This window comes from Haliotis rubra, unplaced genomic scaffold, assembly GCF_003918875.1.
Source record: "Haliotis rubra isolate DU_JTF1 unplaced genomic scaffold, ASM391887v1 Scf1426, whole genome shotgun sequence".
Classification (NCBI taxonomy): Eukaryota; Metazoa; Mollusca; class Gastropoda; order Lepetellida; family Haliotidae; genus Haliotis; species Haliotis rubra.
In genome coordinates this window covers 59,407-76,993 of record NW_025765366.1, presented here as the reverse complement: position 1 = coordinate 76,993, position 17,587 = coordinate 59,407, and the positions used below count along the sequence as shown (strand labels likewise).

At 40.8% G+C, this 17,587-nt stretch overlaps 2 protein-coding genes and 1 long non-coding RNA gene across 3 annotated transcripts; all 3 read right to left on the bottom strand.

The window, feature by feature from the left end:
• Positions 1-294: 294 nt before the first annotated feature.
• LOC124269171 lies at positions 295-1,042 on the bottom strand. Its single transcript, XR_006896449.1, has 3 exons — positions 996-1,042; positions 560-623; positions 295-392 (listed from the first exon to the last, which is right to left on the bottom strand). It is a non-coding gene; the product is annotated as an uncharacterized LOC124269171 (long non-coding RNA).
• Positions 1,043-2,153: 1,111 nt separating this feature from the next.
• Positions 2,154-4,822, bottom strand: LOC124269175 (arylsulfatase B-like). Its single transcript, XM_046704186.1, has 4 exons — positions 4,699-4,822; positions 4,395-4,506; positions 3,406-3,457; positions 2,154-2,270 (listed from the first exon to the last, which is right to left on the bottom strand). The coding sequence occupies exons 1-4, from the start codon at positions 4,796-4,798 to the stop codon at positions 2,154-2,156; spliced, it is 381 nt and encodes a 126-aa protein (XP_046560142.1). The 5' UTR covers positions 4,799-4,822.
• A 3,319-nt stretch (positions 4,823-8,141) lies between these two features.
• Positions 8,142-15,330, bottom strand: LOC124269170 (monocarboxylate transporter 12-like). Its single transcript, XM_046704183.1, has 5 exons — positions 15,125-15,330; positions 14,297-14,440; positions 12,608-13,396; positions 9,786-9,836; positions 8,142-8,555 (listed from the first exon to the last, which is right to left on the bottom strand). The coding sequence occupies exons 1-5, from the start codon at positions 15,306-15,308 to the stop codon at positions 8,353-8,355; spliced, it is 1,371 nt and encodes a 456-aa protein (XP_046560139.1). The 5' UTR covers positions 15,309-15,330; the 3' UTR covers positions 8,142-8,352.
• Positions 15,331-17,587: the final 2,257 nt, after the last annotated feature.

Sequence of the window (17,587 nt, the reverse complement as noted above, 5' to 3'; positions counted from 1 at the left end):
TTGGCTTCGCATCAGGGGAATCGAACCCAGATCTTCGGTGAGACGAGCAAACCTCAAATGTAACCCAACAACCCCTCCTATTTCCAAAAAGAAATAACAAGGAATAATGTTCCTTTGCAGAATGGAAAAAGTCATAATTGTGTTCACATTTAGCTTGCAAATGTTCAAAGTTAGAAACACCTTTGTGCTCATTGGTCATAATTCACGGAGCCGCCGACACAGCACAAGATACGAGCATCATTCGCTACAAATATATCGAAAATTCTGCTCAGCTACGATAATGCAACTACTTACATCTGCAGTGAATAGAATCAGAGTATTTTCAAACAAGCCCCGATCCTTCAGTGCTTTGGTAACATTCCCCACTGCCTCATCCAGTGCAGACACCATTCCTGTAGGGAATAGAAGTTGCCTTCATCAAGATGTCGAGCTGTGTGAACTATATGAGGATCATCTTGAGTCAACAAAAGTGATACAAACTTTGCTTTCGGGGGAAAATTATTTACACAGATAATTGTTTGAAGAAAGAGATGGGAAATACGAACATAAACTTGCATACCACTGTACTTTCTTCGCCCTTCATTAATCACGTTCGGATACATGTCCTCGTACTTCTTTGGCACCTGTAATATCCATAGATAGATATATATATAGAGAGAGAGATAGATAGATAGATAGATAGATAGATAGATAGATAGATAGATAGATAGATAGATAGATAGATAGATAAACTGATACATGCATTGACAAATGGAACACACATATGTATCGAGCCCAAATGAGCATTCATCAACATACACATCATCATGTTGCTATGATTCATAAAATACTTTTCTAGTTGTAATGAGAATATCCAACCGGCTCTTTTGAATGACTCTTAGCAACAAATACCTTTTGAGAATAATCTTCAGGGAATATTGCAACACCGATTACATTCTCAACCCTCAAGAATATATACAGGTACACGTTCTCGGTATACTGTGGATTTTATGTACCTCAATTGGACCATGCACGCTCTGATACGGGAGGTACATAAACAACGGCTGTGATACATTATGACGATGGATGATGTCAACGGCTCTCTGGGCGAATGTGTTCTGAAAGGAGGAATACATGATAAAAAGGAATATTTCACAATGGTTGAAAAAAACCGACTCACTCAGGAATTAGTCATATCACAGAAAGTGTTCATTATTAGTGAGTGAGTGAGTGAGTTAAGATTTAAAGTCACATCGGCAATATTTCAGCCATATCGTGACTAAAACTAGTTCTAAATTCATAATACATACATATAATATATAAAACCCTGTCAGCAAAGGACAGTAAAACCACCAGATTATCACAGATTGAGTTAAAACTAGCTAGCATATATCTTTAAAAGTACAAAACTATTTTTGGACAATACGATGTAAAAATGGGCTATAGATCGCCAACAACTGAAGGTAGATCACCATACTAGGAACCATGGGGACTTACATTACTTTGCTACCTGCATGGATCCTAGCTGGAGTTACACCATCCCTTCAGCCGCTCGCGATTGTAGGAAGTGTTCATTATTAAGCACAATGGTTATGAAACGTGTCAACTGAAGTTAGTACCACTAAGTTCAATGTCAAGCGGTATTGCATACTCACAGCAGAATATTCTCCAGAATAGTTTCTTGCAGGGGTTTTATTATCCCTGAAGTCCAAGTAATCCCCTGGTAAAATATAAAACATTTATACAACCTTACATCTGTTTACGTGTCCATCAATGAAACCGAAACCTAAATACATGAAACCGAGTGGCAGATTACATTTGATAACTGCGATTGTTAGTGACCATACAATCTAAGCAGGTTAAAGTAGGAGATGATGTAAAGCCTGCTAGGGCCCATGCCTGCAGTCAAGGTACTATAAGTTCCCATGGTCCCTAGTAAGGTGATCTACCTTCAGTTGTCAGTGATCAATAGGCTGTTTTTTATCATTACCGTTAAATATAGTGATGTAGTTTTGTGGTAACACCACTGGTGTTATACGCAATCTGTGATATGTGTTTTGATGTCATTGGCAGGACTGCCTATTATCTATCCATATATTATCTATTCATAACTTTTCTAGTCACGATATGGTTTAAATACGATGTGAATATAATTCACTCACTCACTCGCTCAGTCATACAACCATGCAGTAGGCGTAATACGCACTACTACTGTGGCTGAAGTAGTCTTCACCGGAATTATAATAACCAAAGAAGGTGTCGAAGCCTCGGTACGTTGGAGTGCACTCCCACTTGCAATAACCAAGATGCCATCTAAAATGATAGTGCGCATGTTACATTTACAGCTTAACAGCACTAAAATATTCACATATGTACTTTGGTGTATTTTAAGGATGACAACACTCCATGGACTCACACCTAAGAACCCACATGATATGGTTGCAGACATGAATGAATCCATATACATTATTGGGTCTTAGAATGACAATACGCAATATAGCAAATAACACTTCATTATTACATTCATTGTACATCCTTTATATCTGGTAATCTTATTTGTTATATGTACTTTTCGGGTTTTTTAAGTGTAGTACAACACCCACTTTCCAATTATATTTAGTTCCTGAGGGAGGAATGTAAAGTTGAGGGGCACACACACGTCTTGGTCATGATTCAGTGCCATATGATGAATGAAACACATTATCATTGTAAGAACATCATATGCATATATGTGAGGACAAATGAACCCAACTTTGATCCAGCTTTGTGAAAGAGCACAAACATATTCAATATTTAACAAACAAGTGAGTGAAATGTAATAGTAATAGTAATAGTCCGCTTATATGGCGCTCATATCCAGGCACATTGCCTGCTCACGGCGCTACGTACATTACTATCCCCGGTCATAGGACACTATCGTACTTTCCGATACTTCTTCAACTCCCTGGGGAGTATACAGCCATGCTGCCTGTTAGGCGCAACGAACTAAACACTCATATTGCCAGCACATCCTCACGGGTACCCATTTTACAGATGGGTTAACTAAGACAATGTGGATCAAAGTATTTTGTCCAAGGATACTACGCAAATGTGCCCACCTCGGGACCCGAACCTAGGTGCCTCCACCGGGGATCGAACCCGGGTCTTCAGCGTGATAGGCAGACGCCTTACCACTGCACTACTGCGCTCCAAATGTGAAACAATACGCCTTAAAGACAAACGAACAGCAAGAAAAAAATATTTTTAACGGCACACTCAGCAATACTGAGAAAAATTGTATCCTCAGGTAAAGAGTAGATGATCAAAATAAAACACCTGCAAGTTTTCAATAACATGTTTCTTGTATTATGACCTGTAGTGTAAACATCCTGCTGATAATATTATTTATCTCCTAATATCTCTTATGTTAACAACATAGAACCTTACCTGCATGCCTGCATGGAAAGGATACATTCCACTCATAAAGGCGGTACGGGATCTGAAACAGTGAGGGCAATGGTAACTGTACATGTATAATATTGCAATATTGCACCTTTTGAAATCAGTTTAGCCACTTTTGGGGTGTTTTTATACAATACTTAAATGTAGATGTAGTAGGCTATTGTACTGAAGAGCAAAAACAAACCGTCAGATGCGCCTGCACTGCACATGCCGGACCCTCCGTGGATGGGACATGAAAGGCCACAAGAAGCAAACGGAATGCATAAAGACACTGTAGCCTGTAGGTGACACAATATTGCCAAGATTGACGTCGCAATGATGCAATTGGGAGACAAGTCAATAAGCTGTAGCAAGGAACTGACGCGTGTCCTGACGGACGTGTTTTTACTGTGTGGGCACGGAAGAACACTACTCAAACTGTTGCTGACAGGCCAAGGTCTGGTTATTCCAGAGTAAACCGTCGTCACTCGGGATTGATAAATCCGACTACGTCGCTCAGGATCGACACATCCGGTTGTGTCACTCAGGATCGACACATCCGGTTGTGTCACGCAGGGTCGACACATACGGCTACGTCACTCAGGATCGACAGTTTGACGTGCGTCACTCAGGATCGATACATCCGGGGAGCATAACCCTCGAAATACAACCGAGCATGAGTGGTAGAACATTCCAAACCATTTTGTGCAATGTTGGATTTCCATTGTGCGTACCACTGTGTCATGTGCACATGTTTCAGACAGTTTCCCAGAGACTGTTTGGATCATGTCTAGCGTTATCCACTTCTCATATAGTCACAATCGTTTATTGTATCATGTCTACCCTTTTAATTTTTTGTTGGAAAGGAAAAAATATATTTCATGAACAACGATGTGAGAATATATAGCGTGAACCGTTCGGGTATCAAGTAAGATCATCTGTGATGTTTCTTATATTTTCACAAATGTAAATGATAAAATAAAGCAACAGTTTACGGGCTGCAAAGAGGCTGGACGTATGCATTATTGAAGATAATTCCCTGTGTGGCCAGTTTGTCGATATTTGGGGTTATCATGTCAGGATTCCGGAAACCAAGGTCATTCCACACTGCACAAACACAAAAGATTTCTTGAAAACATTGCTATGAGAGTGATATGCACTGCTTAGTTAATCTCTACATTGAAATAAGACACACTTAGAGTGACATATTGTTTCAGTATGTACTTCACATCAAATCTCTTATTGTAATTTTGCTGAGTGCGGCGTTAAACAAGAAAAATCAAATTGCTATAAACTCACCTAAATCATCTGCCACAATAAAAACGATATTAGGACGCTGTGTCGATGACAACGATAAAGAAAACAGGAACAGAGCAAGGAGAAGCCGAACCCCCACCATGTTGGCTTACTCAACATAAACGAGACTGCCCTTTGTTATCTGCCAGTATATAGACATGTAACCCTCCTAGATGAGTCTGATAAAGCATTTATCTAGATCTAGATCTCAACTTTGTTCTATATTGTTCAGATAATTGCGAAGGTCGCATGTGTTGAAACGAAGAAGAAATGCAGGTACGTGTTACCACCATATATGAGGTTTATGGAAAGGTGGATATTGTTGTGGACAAATCTAAATGAAACAGTTTACATGAGCACAGTGACCATCTACGACAGAGTTGTAATTGCTGCGATATGCAGCCATGACTGAGACATGCAGTCCTGGGCCCCGTTTCACAAAGCTCTCGTAAGCCTAAGATCTCGTAGGTTTCCTCGTAGCATTCGTACCCCCTATACTGTAACATGAGAGCTTTGTGAAACGGGTCCCTGGCAGATGCTGACATTTTTTGGGGTACACATCTGCACTCTTACGTAAGAGAAGAAAGTAGACGCGTGAAAAGTGGCCAGTATATAAGTTTCAGTACGCAATACCGGCCACGTCCTCCATGGACAAGAAAATCCATTCGTGACCTACCACCATGCATCCTTTCAAAGGATGGTGGGCGAAATTAAACTATATTGTTTTGATCGGTCGTCAGGCTAAGTGAGTTTACTTTTACGCCGCTTTTAGCGTGATTCCAGTAGTGGTGGGGGACACCAGGTATGGGCTTAACATACTGTACCCATGTGGGGTCATTGGCGTGATGAGCGAACGCTTTAACCGCTAGGCTACCCCACCGCCCTCTTGGTCTTCAGAGGAAAGATCATGCCATAAACGATTTGATTACGAAAACACCTCTACACACCTGGAACAATGCAGTGGAATATGCACACAATCCGTGTACGTGTGTAGAGGGTCATTCCTGATTTTGACACTCTACTGAAAGGTCGTCAAATTGCCCTGAGCCATATTGTTAATTGGTATTGTTAATTCACACGATCCATGGTTGCAGCCCCATCTCGTGCAGTGACGGAGTAATTGTTGTGATTAAATTAGAATACACGGTGCTAGAAGGTCGTCATGGCCCGATGGTTTTTGCCAAAATGTTTCTTCCACGTGTCTCAGACTGTGATTTGCAAACTTTTCAACAGGTCTCTGCAGATACAAAATGTTAGGATAGTGCCATGTTCATCCCTCTAGACAAAACCAGCTAGTATTTCCACATAGATTAAGTCATACTCGTAGATATATGCTGGGATTTATACAGCTGCAAGGCATGTCTGACAAAAGTACACGCTTTGCTGCGGGAGCTTTACTTTGTCTCGGTGAAACTAAGTTAACGCTGATATGCCGCAACACGTTTGTCGTAAGAGGTGACTAATGGGGTCGAGTTGACAGGTTTGCTGACTTGCTTCACGCATGTCACCGGTTGCGTAGATCTATGCTCGTGATGTCAGCCACTGGTAGAGAACTGAAAAACTGGGTTAGGACTATGGTGTCAAGATCTGGTTCAGCGCCAGAAATAGTAGATTGTATTCTTATTGAAAGTAGTAAATGAGTGATTATCTGTTTTTATAAAGTTATATACATAGATGCTGGATTTGATTTAGTAAATTGTAATTTTTCAAATATGCTGTACGTTTAAGGACGGCTCATAATCTAAACATACAAACTAAGAATTGGTGATTTTCTGAAGGCTCCAGTTCAAAGTTGTAGGCCTTGGTGATGAACAGAATCCAATAATTTTCATTGTCTTTACAAGCATCACAATACGTTTCGCAGCCGTAATCAAGGTTTAAATGGACATGGGATCTGTGCAACTGGAGGAGGGTTTCCCCTCCCCATTTGGAGTTTGAAACATCTTTTAATGTATCCAGTGCCTTCTGGCGTATATGCATTTCTGCAGGATCCGAAAAATCAACCCTTAACCTATCATATATTTCAATGAATGCACAGAACGGCAACCACTCATGATGTCTGATGTGCAGGTGCACCATTACCTAACACTAAATGTACATCACTACTAATCTCTCACTGTCTTAAACCGACACCATCTCCTTACTTGAGGAAGAGGTGAATACGGTGTAGACGTTGAATATATATTTTGCTGAACTGGTGGTTCCCGCAGATTAACACCGATAATACCATGAAACTGATGATCGGTCTCGGACAAGACAGAGCAATTTACACTTAAATCTTCAGACACATTTCTCCATCAGTTCTACTTTCCTCTCTATGTGTCTTATTCTTATAATTTGCTTTTATATTGTAACAAACTGCTGAGTTCTATGCGTGAGGACATATCATATTAACTGATAAGTCTGTCACGTTTCAGACAATAAATGGTAGGAAATCTGACAACACTTTTCCAGCCTAGATGTTAAATCTGCACCTGAGATGATCAGTAGCCGAGAAAAATATCATTTTCTGTTGGTCCAAGTCATATTGGCATAGGAGGAAACAGTACAGCTGATGCAGCAGGAAAGGCTTCTCCTGAACATATGGCAACGTACACTGACATCCCTTTTTCTGATTGAATACCAGTTACAAGGCAATATGTTAAGCAGTGCTGGCACTAAAACAGGTATGAACAAAGTATCAACAATCTACATGATATAAAACCGACCACAACCCTATCAGTGCAAGTTGTCGAAAAGATGATGTTTTAAGAAGTCCCAAAGAGAGACGGGGCCCAGCTTACTTCCGGTACCAGATTTCCGGTGACAAGCTTATACTCAAGAACTATTTCTGGTTCCAAATTGCGCGACCGCCAAATATGACTTTACTAGACCGGACCATGCTTGGCTGTCACAGCTGTTGACAGCCGTAATAGTTGGCTAATTTGGGGATAATTAGATCGGGCGTTTGTTATTCCTGCAAGGATTATCGGTTCCTTACTGTGAACTGGCGATATAAATAGATATATATTGTTGTTTGTCACCGGAAGTACTAAGGTGACCTACTTACGAGCCCTAGAGGACATTCGCATTTCACTCATTCTTTCCTTTTGAAGGGCGATGATGCTCCGATGTATATTCCATGGCAACGACATTTTACCATGAAACACATATTTATATTACTGCATTAATGAATGTTATCTTATATGGCGATTGACATAATTCTTTCACGATTGTTTTTCAAGTATCCATACTGAATTTATATTAATTGGTTCTCGCCGCGAATAGCTTCAAAAGCGACGGTGTGGCGTAAAGTAATCCCCAGTTATTCAGTCATTCATTTATTCATTCATTCATTCATTCATTCGGGCTCACCTGTATCATTACTTTTTCGTAGTGATCTTCATTCACACATACTTACGATATAGAATCATCCGATGGACTTTCCTTTAATCAAAGATCTATGATGATTATAAAATTAGTTTATTAACAAAGAGTGAACAGATACATACTGAACCCATTCTTCGTCCATACACTACTGGCCTGCTGATGGACGGCTGTGACATGGCTATTCACTTGTATCTACTTGTCTACACATGCTTTCTCTGTTCACAGATTAGCATATGGTTATCACCATGTCATGTCATTGATAAAGGAAGTAAGTTACACTCATTAGTTTCATATATGTTCATCATGTAATTGATGCTCTTGTTCTCTTCGTTCTGGAGACAACAGGTTTTCTGTAACATCTGCTACTGCAGCTCCATCGCACTTTTCACGGTACACATTCAGTTCTGTTGGAGTACCATGCAGAGATTTCCGGGTATTTTCCTTTGGAGTTGAAAGGAACCCTAATGCAGAGGCCAAGAACATCATTGCACCTGGAAATCAACGTAACCGTCAATTCAGCATCATGTCGCACTGTTTGTATTTAAGATGGAAACCATTAAGATTTCCATTACTGGTATCATATCGAATAGAACAGTTGTAAAATGATTGTCAGGAAACTCAAATTCAACGCCAACAACGTGAGTGAATGAGTATGGGTTTACGCCGCTTGTTCCTGTATTACAGCAATATCACGGCGTGGGACCGGAAATGGGCTTCACACATTGCACCCATGTGGGGAATCGAACCCGGGTCTTCAGCGTGACGGGCGAACGCTTTAACCATTACATGACCGCTCCAGGCTAACAAAGGATGTCTAATTATTTATTTTGTAACATCTAAAGTAGAGGAGGCAATTTCAGCTAAAGGAGTAGGGAATAGTAAGGTTTCACTTTACCAAGGTTTCTGATATATATCATCATTGAACTGGCAGTATGGCTTTGTCTAATTCTTTTAATATTTTCAAGCATACAATCTTCTATATGCAAAGAGTGCGAATTAAGAAGTTCTCTTCCAAGGTTAAACTTTATTTGTAACATTTCTAATTTCACAACACATGGATTTATCTGACAGACTTTTGTCTAACAAGTGATTAGCGTTTCTATTCCGCGTTAATAATATGAAGTTATGTATGTGGAAATGTGTCAGGTGCCAATGAAATAGTGTGTTATGGTTGGTGCAGACAAACCTAGAAACGTAATCAGGGGAAATCTAGGAGTTGGAAGTAAGATTGTAGATTTCTGTCAGGCCTAAGAAATATACAGCGAAAGTCAGTCGTTAACACTATATATTGTGATTGGTGTTTGTACATGATTCGTCATAGTGAACTGCCATTGATCAACCTGAATCCACAAGGGAGGATGGGGAATGATGTACTGTACTGTACTTCAATAAGGAACAATATATACGAATAATTCACAGAAGATGAATGAATTTCCCAACATTCCATCCAGCACATTGAATAAGTTAGCTCATATAGCTAAATAGTTAGGTTTCCCTTATTGATTTTGTCAGGTTTGTTCACTTAAATATTAAACTTAAGCTACCTGTCCCAATAGGTATTTCAATATGTGCATCCATTCATCCGTCTTCGTCCTCTACAAATATGTTTCAAATGTCCACAGTTGTTGTTTTATTGCCATTGTGGTTTGCGCCGTTCTACCATGGTCTGATATGAACGAAACGAAGCATAAGAAACAAAGCAGGCATAGCTCGATACGTACCGGAGAACAAGAAGACGTTGTAGTAATCACCACTCGCTTCCAAAATTGCACCTGTAACAAAATTATATACTACTAATTGTGCCGCCACGATGGAAATATTTAACCAAACTACCTGTCAGTGAGTGAGTAGCAACATTCCACCAATGTCACGGCGGGGGACACCAGAAATGGACTTCACACATTGTAACCACGTGGGGAATCGAACCCGGGTCGTCGTGACGAGCAAATTCTTTAACCACTAGGCTACCCAACCGCCTCAATGTGCCTATGAAGATCAGTCAGTGATGTATATTAGAAATAGCCCGTTTAAATTCGGTAAGTATATAAAAAATTTCAATATTAAAATACCATTAATAAGCAGCTCTCAAACTATTTCAAGATTCTTCTGACGAATATCCTACAAACTTTCCCAAACGTATCATGACCCGTGCTGAGTTCACTAAACTAGGTCATAGTTGATTTCAAACATGCCAAATGAAAATAAAACTTTCATAAGTAAACATGTGCCCCTATTTACCTGAAACAAAACCCACGATGACAAGCACTCATTTACCTTGACCTTTAATCTCAGCCACGTTCTGCCCATTGTTTTCGAAATGTTGCTATAAATTATGGCTGTTTTCATGTCTCGTTCACACCGAGTTTGCTTCAGCTTCAATTAATGTCATACCAGCATGTACCAGTGTATAACTAGTGACACCCATGACAGACGCAACCATGTTAATCACAGCAACAGTCATTTAATTACCCTTGTGAAACCTTGACATTTAATTGGCATTGAGTTTGGCTTGACTATTTGCCAAACCTTTGATGGTTCACTAATTAATCCGAAAGTTTGAACCACATATACTTATTTAACCTTAAGTGACCTTGACCTTGATAGGAATCATGCAACAGGTTTGAGCGATTAAGACATTATGTATATTTCGTGTCGTCAAAATGGAAACATAAATGCTCTAATTTACCTGTGTTTTTCTTTTCCTTAATAGGCTGGGGGTTGTTAAACAGTAGCTGACTGTCCTTTTCCAACAACGTCATCCCATAATATCAAAGAAAATCTGACTCTATATACATGTAATATATATATATGAAATTTCTAACATCATGTGTTCAAGAGAACCAACTGCATCGGCGGAGACGGCTGAGCGAATACATACTCAATTAACATTCGTCCACACTGAATTGGCACATACTAACATTCGTTTTGACTGAACTGGCACATGCATATTCGATCAATTAGAAAACAGCTGCATGACTGACCGTCATGAGTCGTTCTTTTGTGCGTTCAACCGGCTGCTGTTACCGTACATACTGATTCGAAAGAAAACAATGACCACTTCAGGATGTATGCATGTCCATTTTGGCTGCCTATTCGACAGCCTGGTACAACAAACCAGAAAAATCATTCCGACTACAGCTGTCAAAATACACGAATGTAGTAGAATCATAGTCACTGTTGGTCGCATCTATGTTACTTATTACCATGGTGGGACTTGTTTTGTGGACTGTTTGATCCTGCTTGAGAACCCTGTAGGTAGCAGAGAGTCTTGTTTACATGGTCCTTAGTATGGTAGCCTAACATTGTGTTGTATATTGATATAATTTTACGGCTCAATAATAGGTTAGCAAAACGAATCTGTGATAATCTGATTGTTTTACTGTCCCTTGCAGTCGAAATGAATTTATTATGAGAGTTTTAAGTTGCATTTAGTAATGTTCCATCAATTTCACAGCAGAGGACATTGATCCTGGGTCTTCGACGTTAGGAGCGAACTCTTTCTAACCACAAGGCTATCCCACCGCCCTTATCTATTATGTATCTTAGAGTCAAGATATCAATGGATGAACAGAGACTTTAATTTTTAGTCGTTCACTCACTGAGATTGTTTTGGGAAAACCTTGTAATGCTCAGGAAACCAGGGAAATGATTATATTATTAAAGGATATTTATATAGCGCACATATCCACGCAACTAGTACATGCTCAAGACGCTGGTGTGTTCCCTTGATCAGCGGATGTCTTTATTTCTGGCATTCATTTTTAACCAGCTCAACTCCCAGGGACGTATTCAACTCACGAAACCTGTTAGGCGCAGCGAGTTATCACACAGCCTCATCCTCACAAGGTACCCATTTGCAGCCGGGTGAACTGGGACACATAGTTCTCAGTATTTTGTCCAGTGATACTGCACGTTACTATACCCGTAACTGGCTGTCTGCACGTGTTCGTGTGTCTACTACCTGGTCACCTACGAGCAGATGGGTGGGTTCTTTTAAGTGCACAGGGTTGTGTACTGCACACTAGGGGTTGTGACACAATGAAAGAGCCTGCAGATAATGTTAGCTCCAAGGTTTTCACACCCGGTCACAAGTGGGTCTCGATCAAGGCACCTTCCGCTTTCTTAGACAGCTCGCCCACCATGCCCCACCATGATACATACACGAAATGGTCCTGTTCCTTGCCAAGCAGACAGTAGTGGCGCGCAACAGCAGGACTATGTGGATATATGTAAATCACCAATAGGACATTTACAGGTTATCAGACTGATAGAAATAACATGACTACATTTTGTGGTGTCATCACTGAATCCAGTGATCCATGGCTGTTACAAACAAGTGAATGAGAAAACCATCAGACATTAGGGATAGTAAGATAAACACACATGCTTGAGGTTGAACATAATCAGTGAAATTCATTCCCGCTCCCGTTAGTTGCCTCTTACGACAAGCGTGGGTTGCTGAAGACCAAGTCTAACCCGGATCTTCACGAGTTGGGGGAAAGTAGGGGATCCGCTTTGCATGTAGTCATGTTGGGGAACGTACCTGCAATCGGGGGTCCAATCAAGTAGCCGGTTCCACAGAAGAACATAACCACACCTACACCAGTGGCAAAGTTTTGAAGTCCCAGAATGTCAAGTGTTAGTGTATTCATATGTACCCAAACGCCACCTGTGTATAATCCGAGGAAAAAGCCAAAGAGAATTTGCAGATACGAAGAAGATTGAAATAATGGCACAAAAAGTGTGAATAACGCCATGATGCTGGCGGTAGATGTATGCAATATTGCACCGCCAATCTTCTCGTCAGCCGAAGCAATTCCCGTGAGAATACGCGAGATAACGCTCCCTATGCCGGACAATGATATCACGAGGGAAGCGTCCTGGAACGTCGCTCCTTGTTTCATGAAAAAGTCCGGGAGAAAAAGATATTCTGATGATAAACCAAGAGCAAAACAAAAAATACTGAAAGCAAAAAATAGGAATGATATATTCTTGACGACTTTCCCAATCCTGGAACAATCCCCACACAGTAAGAGTATTACTTTTCTCCCGAGTTGTCCACCTCCAGAAACATCTCTTTTTTTATTTTTCTCAATCACAGAGGGCCGCATCAGCATACCAGTTGCACAGGTATGAAATGTTATTCCTCCAGTTATTAGAAAGGCCCCATGGAATCCGTAGGTATCTAATAGATACTGAACTAAGACTGGGTGTACAAACATGCCTAGTCCTGCCCCAGTGACGCATATCCCTTGAGCAACAGCTGGGTTGTTAGGAAAGTAGTATCCAAGAACAACGATTGCCCCGGTCCCTGACAGACACGTGCCTAAACCTGGAAAAATCAAAACATGAACAATTACAGCGGGTCGGTTTCTGTTGTGTCTTCACACTCGTCATGACAAAGGTACTTCACCATTAATGACAACATGACTTAGAGGTAACTCCTTAAGCCTGTAAAATAACAGAGGGATGGGCATGTTTTTGTTAGTTCTAAGTCCGAAATGTCCCAGTCTCTCAAATCCAAAATGAAGAATGAACTTGGGGCCTGGCAAACTCGTGGTTATTATTCTATTCAACAATCTATTCAATGAAGACAAACGTTTCCACAACACATATTGTAGCCACACAGTTCTTTATCATAGGAACCGTAAAGATCCGTGTTAGAATTGATTTTCAGTAGCCAATGCCTGTCGTAAGCGGCGACTAACGGAACCGGATGGTCAGGCTGGCTGACTTGGTTGACACATGTCATTGTATCCCAATTGTGCAGATCGATGATCATGTTTTTGATCACTGGATTGTCTGACCCAGACTCGAGTATTTACATATAGCTGGAATATTGCTGAGTGCGGCGAAAAACAACAAACAGAAACAGACCCAAGGCTCTTAGCTTGACCTGATCCATATCGTTGCTTCTGACATCAACAACTCTCACTGGTTGTTTTGGACCTATCGTAACCAGTAATCGAACGAAAGCTCTTTTCTGAGTGTTACATGTGAGAGGGTTAGGCGTCTTTCAGTGCTGGCGATTAGGTGCCTGACTTTGAGGGTGTGGGTTCGAATCCCGGATGGGACTCAACCCAACAAAAGTACTATAATCTCTACGTTACTGTGTAATCCCAAATATAACATATGTAACATTTGACCACTTTCTGAATGGCATTGTGTTAAATAGTCTTGCTATTTCTAAGGGTTACACAATGCTGGACAACCCAATAGTCTGGGCACCTACCTGCCACAACAGCATATGTCATGAACAACAGTCGTATATCTGCCACCAGACAGCTGCACGCAAATCCAACCAGCATTACGATTCCCGACATCACCACGCATGTTCTGCAGCTAAACACGTTGATTACAAAGCTAGCCACAGGCCCTGAAGTAGATAACGAAGAACAACGATCTCATGCATGAACAACCTGTAGGCTGATAAGTAAAAACTTTTACTTTTTGAAATATCCAAAATTCTGAAAAAGCTAACGTCTATTTAATTAATGGTAAAACACATTATAATTGTTTAGTAGGAATGTAGAAGAAGCTTCACTAAAAATTCTACTAAGAACGCAATACTAGTACATTTGTTTTCTCCGAATTAGTAATTTAACCTGGTACAAACAAAAAGATATATATATCACATCAGTTTTCTTAATACCTGACTTTTAGTCACCAAAGACTTCCACATCCTTTTTTTAAGAAAGTAAAACTGCTAAACTTCAAACGTAACGATACATAATACATATACAAAAAAATATGAATTTATAATGGCGCCCATGTATTGAAACGAATACTGTCAGGACTGGACCCGTGAAGATTCGGGTTAGAATTGGTCTTCAGCAACGAATGCTTCTTGTAAGAGGTGACTAACGGGATTGGATAGTCATCGTATCCCAATTGCGTAGATCGATGCTCATGCTGTTGATCATTGGATTGTCTGGCCCAGATTCTATTATTTACAGACCGCCGCCATGTAGCTGGACTATTGCTGAGTGCGGCGTTAAACAAGAAACCAACCAAACCAACTATCAGGGATGTTTGAAATTATCATTGTTGTTTCACGTACCTGCCAGGGCAAACATGCAGCCGAAGATGGATCCAACCCAGGTTGTGAGAACCAGGTCCTCGTCAAACTCTGTCAACAGGGCCACGTGTAGCACACCGGTGGCATAGTTGACGCTGGGGCCAAACATCATGGTCATGAAGGAAGCGGCCAACACGACCCATGAGTACATCCCCGTTCGTTCCATCCTGCAGATATATACTACCCATCAGCTTAGACTCACTAGTGTAAATGTAGCCACTTACTTCAGTCAACTGTTCTAAACTAGAATTTGCAAAATATGCCATACTGTTTAAAGTTATTGTTTACACATGAACTGTTGTAATGTAAAAACAATTTCGTAATGTTGACAAGATTATTGTAATGGGTTTAATAAATGATGAGACTCAGTGAAAATTGGAGAATTCTTAATAAAACTATACACCAACACGCAGCTGTTCACATGCACGATATTTGTACATGCTTTTCAGCAATTTGATGCATGATCCCCATGCAATTCATTTTGCATTGGGTTTGCAGTTGGTTCCCCGAAGTTAGAGGAGAAATTCATCTTCTATGTAACCACATATATACTGCGTCAAAAAGAAACTTCACAAAATGTAATTTGAAAAATAATGAATAATTTTTTTCTGAAGATAGATCTATGTATCCGAAATGGGATCCCTATCTTTCGACTCTAGAAAAACGTTAGCAAAACCCACTCAAACCCATCCATTCCTCGTGCAAATGACGTTAGTGCCAAATCAGGTTTTGCACGTGCAGTCGATCACGTGATCTTCGCATCGAAGTTTTCTTCATATGCACGTGTTTGCATTGGCCTCAAGAAAAAAACACTTTTAAACCACAGTTCTAACGGTACTTGAAATGACCACGATTGTCAAATGTGCAACGTGAACATGCCGTTGGCATGTTGCAAGCGGGAAGATCAGTTATTGACGTCGCAAGAGCAATGGGATGCAGACGTCGTACTGTGTATGACTTGCGAGGTCGCCTACAAGAAACTGGCACCACTTCTGATCGCCCAAGGTCGGGTCGTCCACGTGTGACGTCACGAGCAGAAGACCGTCAAATCGTCCTACGTCACCTATGTGACAGATTTCAGCCGGCTACACGAACCAGGGCTGAGATGTTTAGAGGTCGACTGTCCTCACAGACCATTCGAAATCGGTTGCGGGCTGCAAATCTCCATTCTCGACATCCATATCCTGGACCAATATTGACGCCGTTTCATCAACGTCAACGTCTGCTGTGGGCCCAACGTCAGAGCACGTTTGGGATGCACTTGGGAGAAGGCTTCGTGGTCTCAGGAACCAACCTCAGAATTTGCAGGAACTTGGCGCTGCCTTGCAAGAGCAATGGCGCAGAATCCCAAACCACGTGTTCACAAGCATCAGGCAGTCGATGAGGAGACGGTGTTTGGCAGTGGTGAATGCGCGGGGTGGCCATACACGATACTGAACTGAGAAATTTCGCATTTTTGTTCTTGTGACTTGACATTCTGTATACCCATGTTTTGGAACGGCGGTGTAGCCTAATGGAACTGATTATGGCACTGTCAGTGTATCGAGTACATCACACAGATCTCAGCAATGAAATCATAACAATTTAACCATCTTACCATCTCTTGTTCTTTTATAGTGCCCTGAAGAAAGAATGTGAAGTGTTTTTTTTGACTCAGTATACATACAACCAGAAACTATTGAGAATTTAAAGATTGTAATTTTTTTATATTTTTATCTCATTACTCACGTATCAAATGTGAATATTTTCAGAACATAACTCCGGATTCAAAGAGAGGTGAACAGTTAGTATTTTGTCAAGTCACCATGGGCAGCAATGCGGCCTTCAATGCGGCGGGGCATACTACTGATCAAAAAAGTTAAAAAGTCGTGGTCAATGCTGTCCCAATATCGGACCACCTCTTCTTTCATTTCAGCAATATTTGTCAGATTTTTCTTATTAACACTTTCCTTCATAAGTCCCCAAACATTTTCTGTTGGATTTAGGTCAGTGCTATAGCTTGGCCAATCTAATACTGTCATATTTTGGGTCCGAAACCAGGTCCTGTGAATGCTTTAAACGATGTTTTGGGTCGTTGTCCTGCTGGAAAATCCAAAAATGTCCATAGAACACGCGAACAGATTGAAGTAAATGTCCCTCAAGAATATCTGTGTACCGCTCACTGTTCATATTCCCTTCAAATACACAGAGGGGCGTTGCCCCTAACACAGATTTGCCACCCCACACGTTATTTTCGGACTGTACTTTGGGCGCTGATACAAAGGTTTTCCAGTTTGTTTGGTCCAGATTCAGTGTATTAGGAAACAGTCACAAAGAACTTTTATCTGAGAAAATCACATTGTCCCAGTTGAAATTTCTATGCTGTAAGCACCAGTTCAACCATCGCTCCTTTTGTTCAGGTTTCATGATCGGTGATGGAATTCCTCGACTTTTCTGCCTACCCAT

Excerpts from the sequence above, each read along its gene's own strand:
- LOC124269175 (XM_046704186.1), bottom strand. The coding sequence starts at position 4,798 with ATGGTGGGGGTTCGGCTTCTCCTTGCTCTGTTCCTGTTTTCTTTATCG. Across the intron at positions 3,458-4,394 it reads GTCCAGCCTCTTTGCAGCCC|ATCCCGTACCGCCTTTATGA; the intron begins GTAAACTGTTGC and ends TCACTGTTTCAG. Across the intron at positions 2,271-3,405 it reads CTTTCCATGCAGGCATGCAG|TGGGAGTGCACTCCAACGTA; the intron begins GTAAGGTTCTAT and ends GGTTATTGCAAG.
- LOC124269170 (XM_046704183.1), bottom strand. The coding sequence starts at position 15,308 with ATGGAACGAACGGGGATGTACTCATGGGTCGTGTTGGCCGCTTCCTTC. Across the intron at positions 14,441-15,124 it reads CTGCATGTTTGCCCTGGCAG|GGCCTGTGGCTAGCTTTGTA; the intron begins GTACGTGAAACA and ends TATCTACTTCAG. Across the intron at positions 9,837-12,607 it reads GATTGGACCCCCGATTGCAG|GTGCAATTTTGGAAGCGAGT; the intron begins GTACGTTCCCCA and ends ATTTTGTTACAG.